The following is a 13,514-nucleotide window of genomic DNA, read 5'->3' as shown; positions in this document are numbered from 1 at the left end:
GAGGATATTTGCAAAAGTTCCTGACGTCTTTGACTTTTTATTGACTTTCCCTGCACTGCCACAATATAATTAGAATTTTAATTTAAAAGAAATAGAACCGGAGACACTAATAGGAACTTTAAACATAAACATCTTTGGTAGAAAATATGATTTTTAAATCTCCAAAATTCACTAAAACATGAGTGTTTTCTACCGTGTTCGACCCAGTGCGTGCGGACTCACCTGTGCAGGTAACAGCACAGCTCTCTGAGCAGCAGAGGAACAAACATGGCGGACCGCTGGCAGCTCTTTAGCCAGTTAGCTCCTTTAACACGAACGTTTCCTTGAAACCGTCCGACACGGTACATATAACGTATGAGCTACAGACGACGACACCTGCAGACGGACAACGAAGCTCGTCATCAGCGGATCAGCGAACAAACAACAGCAGTTACCTGTTGAATTTCGACGTTTTAGCTAAGCTAGGGGAGCTAACAGGTTACCAAGGTAACGTTAGCCAGCAGTTCAGCAGCTGACGCCGTTTTCTATTAAAGAAGTAGATTTGTCTTTCAAACTGTTTGTTTTGCGAGGCTGTCTTATATACGGAATTAAAGTACATACTATTTCTCTGTCAACATTCCAAATGTTGTTAAGTGACTGTTTGTGTTATTGATTCCATACGCGAAGAATCAATAAATTGCCAGATTTGTGAATGGAATTCGTTTCGGTATGACAGCCTGGAAGCGATGCTGCGTCCTGCGTTAGAAATAAAACAGTTAAATTAAATCTAATGAACGAAATATTTGGTTCAAAACTAGTTTAAAAATCTGAGCCAACTCAGTGCAGGACAGGTTTTGGAGAGTTCGGTCAGAACTGGGTCAGACCTGAACTGACATGGAGCAGTACAGTATTCTGGGTCGGATTGGAGAAGGAGCCCACGGCATCGTGTTCAAGGCCAAACACATCGAGGTAACTGCTGCACAACACGGACCAACCTCAGCCGTCGGTAAATCAATAACTGATCAGTCAATATGCAAAAATGAACCGGTTCCAGCTTCTGAAATGTGAGAATGTCCAGCAGTAGTTTGGCAGATATGAAGAAGCAGCTCTGGTTCTGGGTTGATATGTAAAATACCGAGCATTTTCTTATAATAGTTTTATCAGAGGAAGCGGTTTCTAAACATTTATCCAGGTGGTCTCACCAAGATCAGGTTAAACTGTGTCTGTCCTACCTGTCAGACCGGAGAGACGGTGGCTCTGAAAAAAGTGGCTCTGAGGAGGCTGGAGGACGGCATCCCCAACCAGGCCCTGAGGGAGATCAAGGCCCTGCAGGAGATCGAGGACAACCAGCATGTGAGTATCGGGGTCAGGAGTCCTGACCGGCAGTAACACCATAGGCGTCTGTAGTCTCTGTATTTGCTCAGGTCGGCTCAGGTGCCTGAGATTTGCAGGTGCAGGTTTGTGAACTGGACCCATCCTGGATTCTGGTCTGAGGTTGGCTCCTACTCCTCTTCCTCGTCAGGTTGTGAAGCTGAAGGACGTCTTCCCTCATGGTACGGGCTTCGTCTTGGTGTTTGACTTCATGCTGTCTGACCTGTCTGAGGTCATCAGGAACTCTGAGCGACCTTTGACCCCAGCCCGGGTCAAAGGTTACATGATGATGCTGCTGAAGGGCGTCGCCTTCCTGCATCACAACAACATCATGCACAGGGTGAGAAGTTAACACTGAACTCAACTTGACATCAGCATTTCAGGGTTTTAAGCTAATACGACTCCAGATTCTGCTCTTTGTCTTTTTCTGGTGGGTTAGAAAACAGCACAGCTTTTATTTTGAAAAAATAAAATCACTTCCTGGTTAGATGGGACAGGTGTCACAGAGTTTGTGCTCGGAGGATTCAGAGCAGCTTTCTTTAAGATTTTGCTCTTTTTGTTGAACAGCTCAGATCTCTCGACACAGACGAGAGACGTTGGCAGTTAACTCGCGTCATGTTCTGTGGATTCCTCATTTTTGGTATTTGTGTTTAGGTTCTGCAGACCATCAGTTAGGACACTACAGTAAATATAATGCATCATGTTGGAAATAGGGAGTGATTCAGAAACAGCTCCTGCTTTATTTCCATTCCAAGGAGGAGAATCGTGCTGCGTGGACCAATCATGTTCGTACAAGCTCACATTCCTGCTGATTACTTCATTCTGTCTGTGACTGTGACACTGAGGGAAACAAACCACTGCGCTGAGTTTGGGTGTGAAATAAACTTATAAACTGAGCCCTGTCAGAATACAGCCTGACTTTAGCTTCTGTGTGTGTGTGTGTGTGTGTGTGTGTGTGTGTGTGTGTGTGTGTGTGTGTGTGTGTGTGTGTGTGTGTGTGTGTGTGTGTGTGTGTAGGACCTGAAGCCAGCGAACCTCCTCATCAGCTCCTCAGGCCACCTGAAGATCGCAGACTTTGGTCTGGCCAGACTGTTCAGTGAGCAGGGAGAGAGACTGTACAGCCACCAGGTGGCCACCAGGTAACACAGAGCCACAAACAGAACACAGAAAGCGTCAGAGTCATACCTGGACATTTAACTTTTTGATTGTTTCTTCTGTTTCTCAGCAGTTGGATCACATCTGATCAGATATTTTAGTTTGTGTCAGTAGAAACTACCTGAAGTGAATCATATCTGTGAATAGAGACATTCAGTGTTTGTGTGTTCAGGTGGTACAGAGCTCCCGAGCTCCTGTACGGAGCCAGAAAATACGACGAGGGAGTCGACCTGTGGTAAGAATACTGCAACTATTACTTGCAACTCTGTTCATTCTCATAGTACTGCAAAGTATAATTAAAATATCTGCCAGTATTACTACAATACCCAGAATTCAACAGTAAAGTTTATTAATGAAGTGCAGTGCTCAGAGCTGAGCAGCAGGGGGCAGTCTGATGACACGCTATGGCTGTCTGCGTGTTTCAGGGCGGTGGGCTGTATTTTCGGGGAGCTGCTGAACTCGTCTCCTCTGTTTCCTGGAGAGAACGATATTGAACAGCTCTGCTGTGTCCTCAGAGTCCTGGGGACTCCGACACAGGACGTCTGGCCTGTAACAAACACACACAAATCTTAATTTAAATTAGAATTTTAACAGCTGCTGTGATGTTTGCTGATGTGAGACCTGGAGTTTTTGAATAAAAGACGACGGCGTGATGTGTTAACTCTCTGTGTCTCTGCAGGAGATGGTGGATTTACCAGATTACAACAAAATCACCTTCAAGGAGAATCCAGCAATTCCATTGGAGGAGATTGTCCCTGACACGTGCCCTCAGGCCATTGACCTGCTCTACAAGTTCCTGGTTTATCCATCTAAACAGCGCTGCTCAGCCAGACAGGTAGGGAACCAGAGGCGTGCTTCAGGTCTGTATGATCTAGAGCCCGGAGTCCCTCAAGATTTGATCTGAGGTCCCCTTTTCTGCTCCTGTGTGTAAGAACTGTGCATGGAGGCAAACGTTAAATAAATCGGACCCTGTCTCTACTGAACTCTAACGTGATCTCTCAGAGTAGTTCAGTAACATCCAGTGATTCTCTAAACTCTGTCTGACACTGTGTTGAGATGGAAAAGTCTGAGCGCGGCTCGTTTATCGATGTATTGACTGACGTCCACCTGTCCCCTCGTCCACCTGTCCTCTGCAGGCGCTCCTCCATCCGTACTTCTTCTCCTCTCCTCTTCCTGCTCATCACTCAGAGCTGCCCATCCCTCAGAGAGGAGTTCGCTCCCCCCTCCAGCGCCTGCAGCCTCCCCCCGCTGACTTCTCTGTGGATCTGCCCCTGCAAAACAGCATTGTGGACCCTGCGCTGCTGCAGGCGCATGCCACCTGCCTTTGAACAAACTGAACTGACCAATCAGCTGATTTTCTTGATTTATAACCTGTTTCATTTCCTCTCACCTGCTGAAACACGATTTATTTATTGGACTCCCACTGATGGAATGTAACTAAGTACATTAACCCAGATACTGTACAGATTCAAGGTACTTGTACTTGTTACTTGATATGTACTTAGTACTTGTACTCCAGATGTAATTTTTGTTGTACTGATAAAGTTTTCTTTGAACTAAACAATGAAGTTTTGTTATAGAAACTGTGAAACAATAAAATCTAAGATTAAAATGACTAAACCTCTTGTGACTATGTGTCTCTGTAACTGTTACAGTTTTTTAAATGAACCATCAGTGAAAACTCCCCAAAGTTGATCTTATGTCATCTTATCTTAGGAATCAGAACCGACAGTCCTCAGTTAAATGCTGCTAATACGTTAAGTTATGAGTGACGAACAGTCTCAGGAATATTGTTCTACCAGCAGTACTTTTAATACTTCAGTACATGTGTAGTATTGGTGTTTGTGTACGCCTACGGTGTGGTACTTTTACTGCCGACACAGATCAGGGTTAAATCCGATTATCCATTTGCTCGTCATTAAATACAGTATCAGTTGTGAGAAGCTGAGGAGCCCAGCCCACACTTCCTCTTCCTCCTGCTCGTCTGTCACCTCAAACCAACACTCTGTTCTTCACTCAGACTGCAGTCAGCAGCTCTTCAGCCTCTGTGAGTATCATCATCGTCATCGTCGTCATCATCCTCCCTGCTCGTTTGTTTTTCTGCAACTTAAGAGCAAAAGTGTGAGGACAAAACTTTTCTCTGATTTCAGTTCTCAGCTGAACTTGAATCATTTATTTGCTTTATTTGTTTGGCTGCTGTAGAGATCCTGTGTGGTTCAGGAGCTCTTTCTCTGTTTGAATTTTTCTCCTTTTCTACTTCTCTCAGGACCAGTGATGATGTCAGACTGCGTGCAGTCAGCTGACTGGTCGTTTGCTGATGTGACTCGATGTGAACTGTCGTCGTTCAGCTCTGAGGTCAGAATCTCTACTGTCCACCTGTGTCACCTGCTGCGTTGGTCACAGTGTAATTCCAGGTCCAGACTAGTGGACGTGATATTAGTAGTCAAACGAAGAGATTAATGTAGATCAATTAATTCTTCGTGACTTTGTTTAACACGCAGTTTTCATCACGTCTCCGTACACACAGTGGACTTTAGAAAAACCAGTCAGGCTGTGATTGAAGTGTCGACTGTTTGATTGAACACAGTTTCAGCTTTTTGTGTTCACAGTCTCAGCACAGGGGAAAAGCACCAATGTGTCTTGATCGAGTTCCTTCAGCCTTCTGGTCTGAGCCTGGACGACCTGTCAAAACCTTTTCACGTAAAACGTGTAAATAAACGTGTTCTATTTGCAGGTTAGTCCCGCCTCTTCAAACATTCTCCTCCAATCACCCATCACCTCCTGTGACGTCATCAGCCCCTATCACTGGTTGGATAACTTGGGGTGTCAGTCACTGAGCTCTGCTTGTAACCCCCCTCCTTCTTCATCCCTTCATTCTCTGACTCCGTCCCCCACCTGCCTCCTCTCCTCAGCCCCTGGATGGAACAGTTACAATGACAACTGTTACCCCTCTCTCTGCTCCACCTCTGGTGATTGGCTGTTACCTGGCAGTCTGTCATGTAGGTGGGGCGGTGCGGCAGGTGAGATGTGTACCTGTGTGTTTGAGCTGCAGCTCTCAGCAGGGGGAGGTCACAGGATGCTTCATGTGTTGTTGGTGTGTTTCTTCAGAGCAACGTGAGTGTGTGAGCTGTGGCACGAGCAGCGCCCTCCTGTGGACAAGAGACTCCGCCAGTCGTCACCTGTGCAACACCTGCAGCCTCCAACAGAAAGACAACAACAGGCCTCTGCTGAGACCCAAAAGGAGAACGGTAAGATAGAGCACGTGTTTACTGTCACTTTACTTCCTCACACTGAAGTCAGACACACGCAGATCAGTTTTACCCAGCTGTACGAGTGAGATGTTCAACGTGAATGAAAGACAGAACCAGAACCGGGTTTCATGTGTTTTCAGACCGTGACCCGAAGAAAAGGAACTCACTGTGTGAACTGTGAGACGGTAACAACCACGCTGTGGAGGAGAAACGCTGCAGGACAATCTGTCTGCAACGCCTGTGGACTCTACTTCAAGCTTCACCAGGTCGTCACACTCCTCGCGCTGTTCCACCATATTCTGTAGTGTACTTGTTTGTGTATACCAGGCACTAAAACTGCAGTACACTGTGTACTTTTTCTTCTGAAACTCTTGTGACTGTTTCAGGTCAACAGGCCGCTGACGATGAAGAAAGACGGAATCCAAACCAGAAACCGAAAACTGACCAACAGGAAGAAGAAGAGCAGGAGCGATGACCAATCAGGGGCTCAGCAATCTTGGCTAGCCCCTCCCACTGAGGATGCCGTTTTTGACTCCTTCACACAGGTGCTGCCGTGTGACCTCCACACCTCCTCCTCCTGCTACCTGGTACCTGCTGGAACTGTTTCTCCATCCACATTCACTGATGCTCCACACTACAGCACCGAAGTGCCTGAGAGATGGATACACCTCTGTTTGTGAAGAACTAGTTCCTACACGCAGCCTGTGACTGGATCCAGTGGTCCACGTTCCAGGTTTTAACATTGAAATGTTGTTTTCTTACTTTTGAAGTTATGTTCATTAAAGACATCTGTACTGTAAGAAATAAATGTTCTCGTCTCTCACTCAGCCATCATCACTTTTGTGGAATTATTAGATTATTATTAATTTAGAGTTTCTCATAAACAGCATTTTAAAATCCATTTGCCAGCAACAACCAAACTGCACATTACAAACGACAAAGACAAAAAGGTGAACATACAGAACAAAAACCAGGTGAAGAACAGAGAAAGGAGGAGTGGTGTCAAGAATAAAGACAGAAATACCACATGTATAACGAGTATTTTCACTTCATGTTCTTCATCATTAAGAACTGAGACCAAACTTTTCTTGGTTGTTAAAGATTCAGTTTCCATTTGAACCTTTGACTGTTCCAGAGTTAAACAACAACCAGTGCAGCTCCGATAACAAGACGTGTCCACCCGACAGCTCACCTCTTCACCTGCAGCAGCTGTTGTCACCTGTCAGTCACAGTTCGTTCGTTCATCAAAATCATCATTAGTTTACTGTTACTGTGTAAAAAGATTGTTAAACTGTCTCTTCTAAACTGAGATTAGCTGAGAAACGTCCTTGTTCCTAAAGGGAGAATCTGTCTTGTGCTGCAACTGGACACAAGGTTCATCCTGAAAAACATATCATTTCCATATGCCTACGACAGAGATCTCCAACACCAACAAAACAATAGAAGAGAAAACCCAGATGTGACTGAGGCAGCGTCCTTAAATAAAACAGAATCAGAAATATGTTTCTGACACAGACACAGTGTGTTTGATTTAATTTTTATATTGATTGTTTGTGGAGGGAACCCCGTCTGCTGAATCATGACATGACTGAATCTTTTCTCTGCTGCTGTCGTTTCTAAAGAGAAATAGACATTAATCCTCTGTTGCTGTTGTCATGGTGATTCCCTTTATCCATCAATGAAGCTTTTTATCGTCATCATACACAAACTGAACTCAGAACTTCATCTACTCAGAGTTAGGGTTGGTCTGCAGCCCAACAGCAGCTCTGAGGTGGGTTTGAGTTTTTGCAGTAGTTTTGTCTCTTTGCAGTAGTTTTGGGTCTTTGCAGGAGTTCTGTCTCTTTGCAGTAGTTTTGTCTCTTTGCAGTAGTTTTGGGTCTTTGCAGTAGTTCTGTCTCTTTGCAGTAGTTCTGTCTCTTTGCAGTAGTTTTGTCTCTTTGCAGTAGTTTTGGGTCTTTGCAGTAGTTTTGGGTTTTTGTCTCTTTGCAGTAGTTTTGGGTCTTTGCAGTAGTTCTGTCTCTTTGCAGTAGTTTTGTCTCTTTGCAGTAGTTTTGGGTCTTTGCAGTAGTTTTGGGTTTTTGTCTCTTTGCAGTAGTTCTGTCTCTTTGCAGTAGTTCTGTCTCTTTGCAGTAGTTTTGTCTCTTTGCAGTAGTTTTGGGTCTTTGCAGTAGTTTTGGGTTTTTGTCTCTTTGCAGTAGTTTTGGGTCTTTGCAGTTTTTATGGGTTTTTTTACGGTCCTCTAACTGAGCTCTGGGACTAACACCTGTCCCCCTTCCCTCAGAGATTTAGTGGTAAAATCAGAGACAGAGCTGCTGTGATACCCCCAAGCCTATAAAACGGCATCATGTGTTGAAGACAGACAGAAGAGTGGTATCACCAGTCTGAGTACCCTCTCACTCAGAGCCCCCCCAGGCTGCCTGCTGGAGGCCGATGTTGTGCAACGCAGGAGGCTTCTGGTTTTCCGGACCCAGAAAAAAAGGCCAAGAGAGGAAAAGGGAGCTGAAAAGGGGGCGGTTGGTGGTCTGAGGCCGGCCAGAGATCCTGTGGGTCTCTCTACATCTCTCTCTCTCTCTCTGAGGCATCCGGGCGGTGATGGTGCTGAGCTGCTGATGGATGATTAGTAACCACAGCAGATACACACACACACGGGGGCCGAGGTGGGGGGCACCATTTAGTCGTTAGGGCTGACGACACACAGCGAGTGTTGGTGATGTGTTGACATCTCTGCAGCTCGACAGACGTTAAACCCACGTTAGAGTCTGAGGGTGGTTTAATCCAGTCACAAAGTGCTGACCCCCCCAGCCCCTCCCTCCAACACAGGACCAGCAGTCTTTTTCTTCTCTTGGTGTTTTTGATTAGATTCTGCACGTCTCTGTTGTTGGTGATTTTGTGTCGTACTGGAGTCAATTAAATTAAAAAGTGGTTTTAATGTTTTGGTCCCTAGTGTACGAAAACATTAGAGCTGCCTCTTAATTTAAAGCAGAGTAGAGAAGAGTAAGGTAGAGTAGAGAAGAGTAGAGAAGAGTAAGGTAGAGTAGAGAAGAGTAGAGAAGAGTAAGGGAAGAGTAAGGTAGAGAACAGTAGAGAAGAGTAGAGAAGAGTAAGGTAGAGTAGAGAACAGTAGAGAAGAGTAAGGGAAGAGTAGAGAAGAGTAAGGTAGAGTAGAGAAGAGTAGAGAAGAGTAAGGGAAGAGTAAGGTAGAGTAGAGAACAGTAGAGAAGAGTAGAGAAGAGTAAGGTAGAGTAGAGAACAGTAGAGAAGAGTAAGGGAAGAGTAGAGAAGAGTAAGGTAGAGTAGAGAAGATTAGAGAAGAGTAAGGGAAGAGTAAGGTAGAGTAGAGAACAGAAGAGAAGAGTAGAGAAGAGTAAGGTAGAGTAGAGAACAGTAGAGAAGAGTAAGGTAGAGAAGAGTAGAGAAGAGTAAGGGAAGAGTAAGGTAGAGTAGAGAACAGTAGAGAAGAGTAGAGAAGAGTAAGGTAGAGTAGAGAACAGTAGAGAAGAGTAAGGGAAGAGTAAGGGAAGAGTAGAGAACAGTAGAGAAGAGTAAGGTAGAGTAGAGAACAGTAGAGAAGAGTAAGGTAGAGTAGAGAAGAGTAAGGGAAGAGTAGAGAAGAGTAAGGGAAGAGTAAGGGAAGAGTAGAGAAGAGTAAGGTAGAGTAAAGAACAGTAGAGAAGAGTAAGGTAGAGTAGAGAAGAGTAAGGGAAGAGTAAGGGAAGAGAAGAGAAGAGTAAGGTAGAGAAGAGTAAGGTAGAGTAGAGAAGAGTAGGGTAGAGTAGAGAACAGTAGAGAACAGTAGAGAAGAGTAGAGAAGAGTAGAGAAGAGTAAGGTAGAGTAGAGAACAGTAGAGAACAGTAAGGTAGAGTAGAGAAGAGTAGGGTAGAGTAGAGAACAGTAGAGAACAGTAGAGAAGAGTAGAGAAGAGCAAGGGAAGAGTAAGGTAGAGTAGAGAAGAGTAAGGTAGAGTAGAGAACAGTAGAGAAGAGTAAGGTAGAGTAGAGAAGAGTAAGTGAAGAGTAAGGGAAGAGTAGAGAAGAGTAGAGAAGAGTAAGGTAGAGTAGAGAGCAGTAGAGAAGAGTAAGGTAGAGTAGAGAAGAGTAAGGGAAGAGTAGAGAAGAGTAAGAGAAGAGTAAGGTAGAGTACAGAACAGCGAGAAGAGTAAGGTAGAGTATAGAAGAGTAAGGGAAGAGTAGGGAAGAGTAGAGAAGAGTAGAGAAGAGTAAGGTAGAGTAGAGAGCAGTAGAGAAGAGTAAGGTAGAGTAGAAAAGAGTAAGGGAAGAGTAGAGAAGAGTAAGGGAAGAGTAAGGTAGAGTACAGAACAGCGAGAAGAGTAAGGTAAGAGTAGAGAAGAGTAAGGGAAGAGTAAGGGAAGAGTAGAGAAGAGTAGAGAAGAGTAAGGTAGAGTAGAGAGCAGTAGAGAAGAGTAAGGTAGAGTAGAGAAGAGTAAGGGAAGAGTAGAGAAGAGTAAGGGAAGAGTAAGGTAGAGTACAGAACAGCGAGAAGAGTAAGGTAGAGTAGAGAAGAGTAAGGGAAGAGTAAGGGAAGAGTAGAGAAGAGTAAGGTAGAGTAGAGAACAGTAGAGAAGAGTAGAGAAGAGTAAGGGAAGAGTAGAGAAGAGTAAGGTAGAGTAGAGAAGAGTAGAGAAGAGTAAGGGAAGAGTAAGGTAGAGTAGAGAACAGTAGAGAAGAGTAAGGGAAGAGTAAGGGAAGAGTAGAGAAGAGTAAGGTAGAGTAGAGAACAGTAGAGAAGAGTAAGGGAAGAGTAAGGTAGAGTAGAGAACAGTAGAGAAGAGTAAGGAAAGAGTAAGGGAAGAGTAGAGAAGAGTAGAGAAGAGTAAGGGAAGAGTAAGGGAAGAGTAGAGAAGAGTAAGGTAGAGTAGAGAAGAGTAAGGTAGAGTAGAGAACAGTAGAGAAGAGTAGAGAAGAGTAAGGGAAGAGTAAGGTAGAGTAGAGAACAGTAGAGAAGAGTAAGGTAGAGTAGAGAAGAGTAAGGGAAGAGTAAGGGAAGAGTAGAGAAGATTAAGGTAGAGTAGAGAACAGTAGCGAACAGTTAGGAAGAGAAGAGAAGAGTAAGGTAGAGTAGAGAAGAGTAAGGTAGAGTAGAGAATATATAGGGAAGAGTAAGGTAGAGTAGAGAACAGTAGAGAAGAGTAAGGGAAGAGTAGAGAAGAGAAAGGTAGAGTAGAGAAGAGTAAGGGAAGAGTAAGGTAGAGTAGAGAAGAGTAAGGTAGAGTAGAGAAGAGTAAGGGAAGAGTAGAGAAGAGTAGAGAAGAGTAGAGAAGAGTAGAGAAGAGTAAGGGAAGAGTAGAGAAGAGTAAGGTAGAGTAGAGAATAGTAGAGAAGAGTAAGGGAAGAGTAAAGGAAGAGTAGAGAAGAGTAAGGTAGAGTAGAGAACAGTAGAGAAGAGTAAGGGAAGAGTAAGGGAAGAGTAGAGAAGAGTAAGGTAGAGTAGAGAACAGTAGAGAAGAGTAGAGAAGAGTAAGGGAAGAGTAGAGAAGAGTAAGGTAGAGTAGAGAAGAGTAGAGTAGAGAAGAGTAATGGAAGAGTAAGGTAGAGTAGAGAACAGTAGAGAAGAGTAGAGAAGAGTAAGGGAAGAGTAAGGGAAGAGTAGAGAAGATTAAGGTAGAGTAGAGAACAGTAGCGAACAGTTAGGTAGAGAAGAGAAGAGTAAGGTAGAGTAGAGAAGAGTAAGGTAGAGTAGAGAAGAGTAAGGGAAGAGTAAGGTAGAGAACAGTAGAGAAGAGTAAGGTAGAGTAGAGAAGAGTAAGGGAAGAGTAGAGAAGAGTAGAGAAGAGTAAGGGAAGAGTAGAGAACAGTAGAGAAGAGTAAGGTAGAGTAGAGAGCAGTAGAGAAGAGTAAGGTAGAGTAGAGAAGAGTAAGGTAGAGTAGAGAAGAGTAAGGGAAGAGTAGAGAAGAGTAAGGGAAGAGTAAGGTAGAGTAGAGAACAGTAGAGAAAGAGTAAGGTAGAGTAGAGAACAGTAGAGAAGAGTAAGGTAGAGTAGAGAAGAGTAAGGTAGAGTAGAAAAGAGTAAGGGAAGAGTAGAGAAGAGTAAGGTAGAGTAGAGAACAGTAGAGAAGAGTAAGGTAGAGTAGAGAAGAGTAAGGTAGAGTAGAGAAGAGTAAGGTAGAGTAGAGAAGAGTAGAAAAGAGTAGAGAACAGTAGAGAAGAGTAAGGTAGAGTAGAGAAGAGTAAGGTAGAGTAGAGAACAGTAGAGAAGAGTAAGGTAGAGTAGAGAAGAGTAAGGTAGAGTAGAGAACAGTAGAGAAGAGTAAGGTAGAGTAGAGAACAGTAGAGAAGAGTAGAGAAGAGTAGAGAAGAGTAAGGGAAGAGTAAGGTAGAGTAGAGAACAGTAGAGAAGAGTAAGGGAAGAGTAGAGAAGAGAAAGGTAGAGTAGAGAAGAGTAGAGAAGAGTAAGGGAAGAGTAGAGAAGAGTAAGGTAGAGTAGAGAGAGTAGAGAAGAGTAAGGGAAGAGTAAGGTAGAGTAGAGAACAGTAGAGAAGAGTAAGGGAAGAGTAAGGTAGAGTAGAGAACAGTAGAGAAGAGTAAGGTAGAGTAGAGAAGAGTAAGGGAAGAGTAGAGAAGAGTAAGGTAGAGTAGAGAAGAGTAGAGAAGAGTAGAGAAGAGTAAGGGAAGAGTAAGGTAGAGTAGAGAACAGTAGAGAAGAGTAAGGTAGAGTAGAGAAGAGTAGAGAAGAGTAGAGAAGAGTAAGGGAAGAGTAGAGAAGAGTAAGGTAGAGTAGAGAAGAGTAGAGAAGAGTAAGGTAGAGTAGAGAAGAGTAAGGGAAGAGTAAGGTAGAGTAGAGAAGAGTAGAGAAGAGTAAGGGAAGAGTAGAGAAGAGTAAGGTAGAGTAGAGAAGAGTAAGGGAAGAGTAGAGAAGAGTAAGGTAGAGTAGAGAACAGTAGAGAAGAGTAAGGTAGAGTAGAGAAGAGTAAGGTAGAGTAGAGAAGAGTATATTATAGCAGCATAGATTCTAATGAAGAAATCAGCCCATCATGAACCAGGTCAGGAGTCCGTTTACCGTAGACTCCATATTTTGTTTGTTTGCCTTGTTCCTCACTTGTAAGTCGCTTTGGATAAAAGCATCTGATAAATGACTAAATGACTAAATGTACTTATTCTTAAGAAGTTAGACGAACTCCCCGTCACCAAAAGTCTTACTAGTATTAGATGTTGGTCTGTTTTGAATTTACAAGAATAACATTAGGGAGTGTTTGCTGTAAAACTGGGGGCGTGTCGCTGCTCATGTGAGCCTGCGTATGTTGGTATTTATTTCTTTATCAGAAAGATTTGACAAGAAAAAGGCCCATTGTGTGTGTGTGTGTGTGTGTGTGGGGGGGGGGGCACCTTTGACCAGCAGGTATTTTTCCCAGAGGATGAAGAAGATGTTGAAGCCTCATTAGGTGGAGAGATGCACCTGTGGTGGCTGCGGTGAATGTGGACTAACCTACCTGCTGGATAGACCTGTGTTAAATGATGATGTGTTCACAGTCAGTTCTGCTCCAACTGTCCAAATATGTTTCTGTAAGAATAACACCTTTCAAATCAGTGGAGGGAATAAAATAAAAGTCAGCAGACGTGAATCTATTTTATTCATGGACAGAAGTTCAGTAAAAAGAGAAAGGGTCAGTTAAAGGCTTACTTCACCCAGATCTTCAATATAATAAAATAGAAGGTTCTTCCGGGTGGTATCTGATCATCTACTCTGATTTTATACCTGATTTGATTTCACCTCAGGATGCAGGTGTATTTTCTAACTTCAG

The 13,514-nt window shown here is 43.8% G+C and overlaps 2 protein-coding genes across 2 annotated transcripts; both read left to right on the top strand.

Moving 5' to 3' along the window:
- The first annotated feature begins 229 nt into the window (after positions 1-229).
- On the top strand, positions 230-4,125 carry cdk20 (cyclin-dependent kinase 20). The gene is made up of 8 exons (XM_026368482.1): positions 230-948; positions 1,219-1,332; positions 1,502-1,690; positions 2,368-2,489; positions 2,678-2,740; positions 2,931-3,054; positions 3,185-3,340; positions 3,642-4,125. The coding sequence occupies exons 1-8, from the start codon at positions 874-876 to the stop codon at positions 3,831-3,833; spliced, it is 1,035 nt and encodes a 344-aa protein (XP_026224267.1). The 5' UTR covers positions 230-873; the 3' UTR covers positions 3,834-4,125.
- A 657-nt stretch (positions 4,126-4,782) lies between these two features.
- gata1b (GATA binding protein 1b) lies at positions 4,783-6,442 on the top strand. Its single transcript, XM_026367476.1, has 5 exons — positions 4,783-4,860; positions 5,240-5,525; positions 5,614-5,753; positions 5,897-6,022; positions 6,143-6,442. Exons 1-5 carry the CDS (start codon positions 4,783-4,785, stop codon positions 6,434-6,436), a joined length of 924 nt encoding a protein of 307 aa, XP_026223261.1. The 3' UTR covers positions 6,437-6,442.
- The last annotated feature ends 7,072 nt before the right edge of the window (positions 6,443-13,514 follow it).

This window comes from Anabas testudineus, chromosome 7 (assembly GCF_900324465.2).
Source record: "Anabas testudineus chromosome 7, fAnaTes1.2, whole genome shotgun sequence".
Taxonomy (NCBI): domain Eukaryota; kingdom Metazoa; phylum Chordata; class Actinopteri; order Anabantiformes; family Anabantidae; genus Anabas; species Anabas testudineus.
This window is presented reverse-complemented; position numbering and strand designations above follow the sequence as displayed.

Bases quoted from the DNA above. Each gene is read 5' to 3' on its own strand.
- gata1b (XM_026367476.1), top strand. From the start codon at position 4,783: ATGTCAGACTGCGTGCAGTCAGCTGACTGGTCGTTTGCTGATGTGACT. The intron at 4,861-5,239 runs GTCAGAATCTCT...TTCTATTTGCAG, and splicing joins TGTCGTCGTTCAGCTCTGAG to GTTAGTCCCGCCTCTTCAAA. The intron at 5,754-5,896 runs GTAAGATAGAGC...ATGTGTTTTCAG, and splicing joins TGAGACCCAAAAGGAGAACG to ACCGTGACCCGAAGAAAAGG.
- cdk20 (XM_026368482.1), top strand. From the start codon at position 874: ATGGAGCAGTACAGTATTCTGGGTCGGATTGGAGAAGGAGCCCACGGC. The intron at 1,333-1,501 runs GTGAGTATCGGG...CTTCCTCGTCAG, and splicing joins AGATCGAGGACAACCAGCAT to GTTGTGAAGCTGAAGGACGT. The intron at 2,490-2,677 runs GTAACACAGAGC...TTGTGTGTTCAG, and splicing joins AGCCACCAGGTGGCCACCAG to GTGGTACAGAGCTCCCGAGC.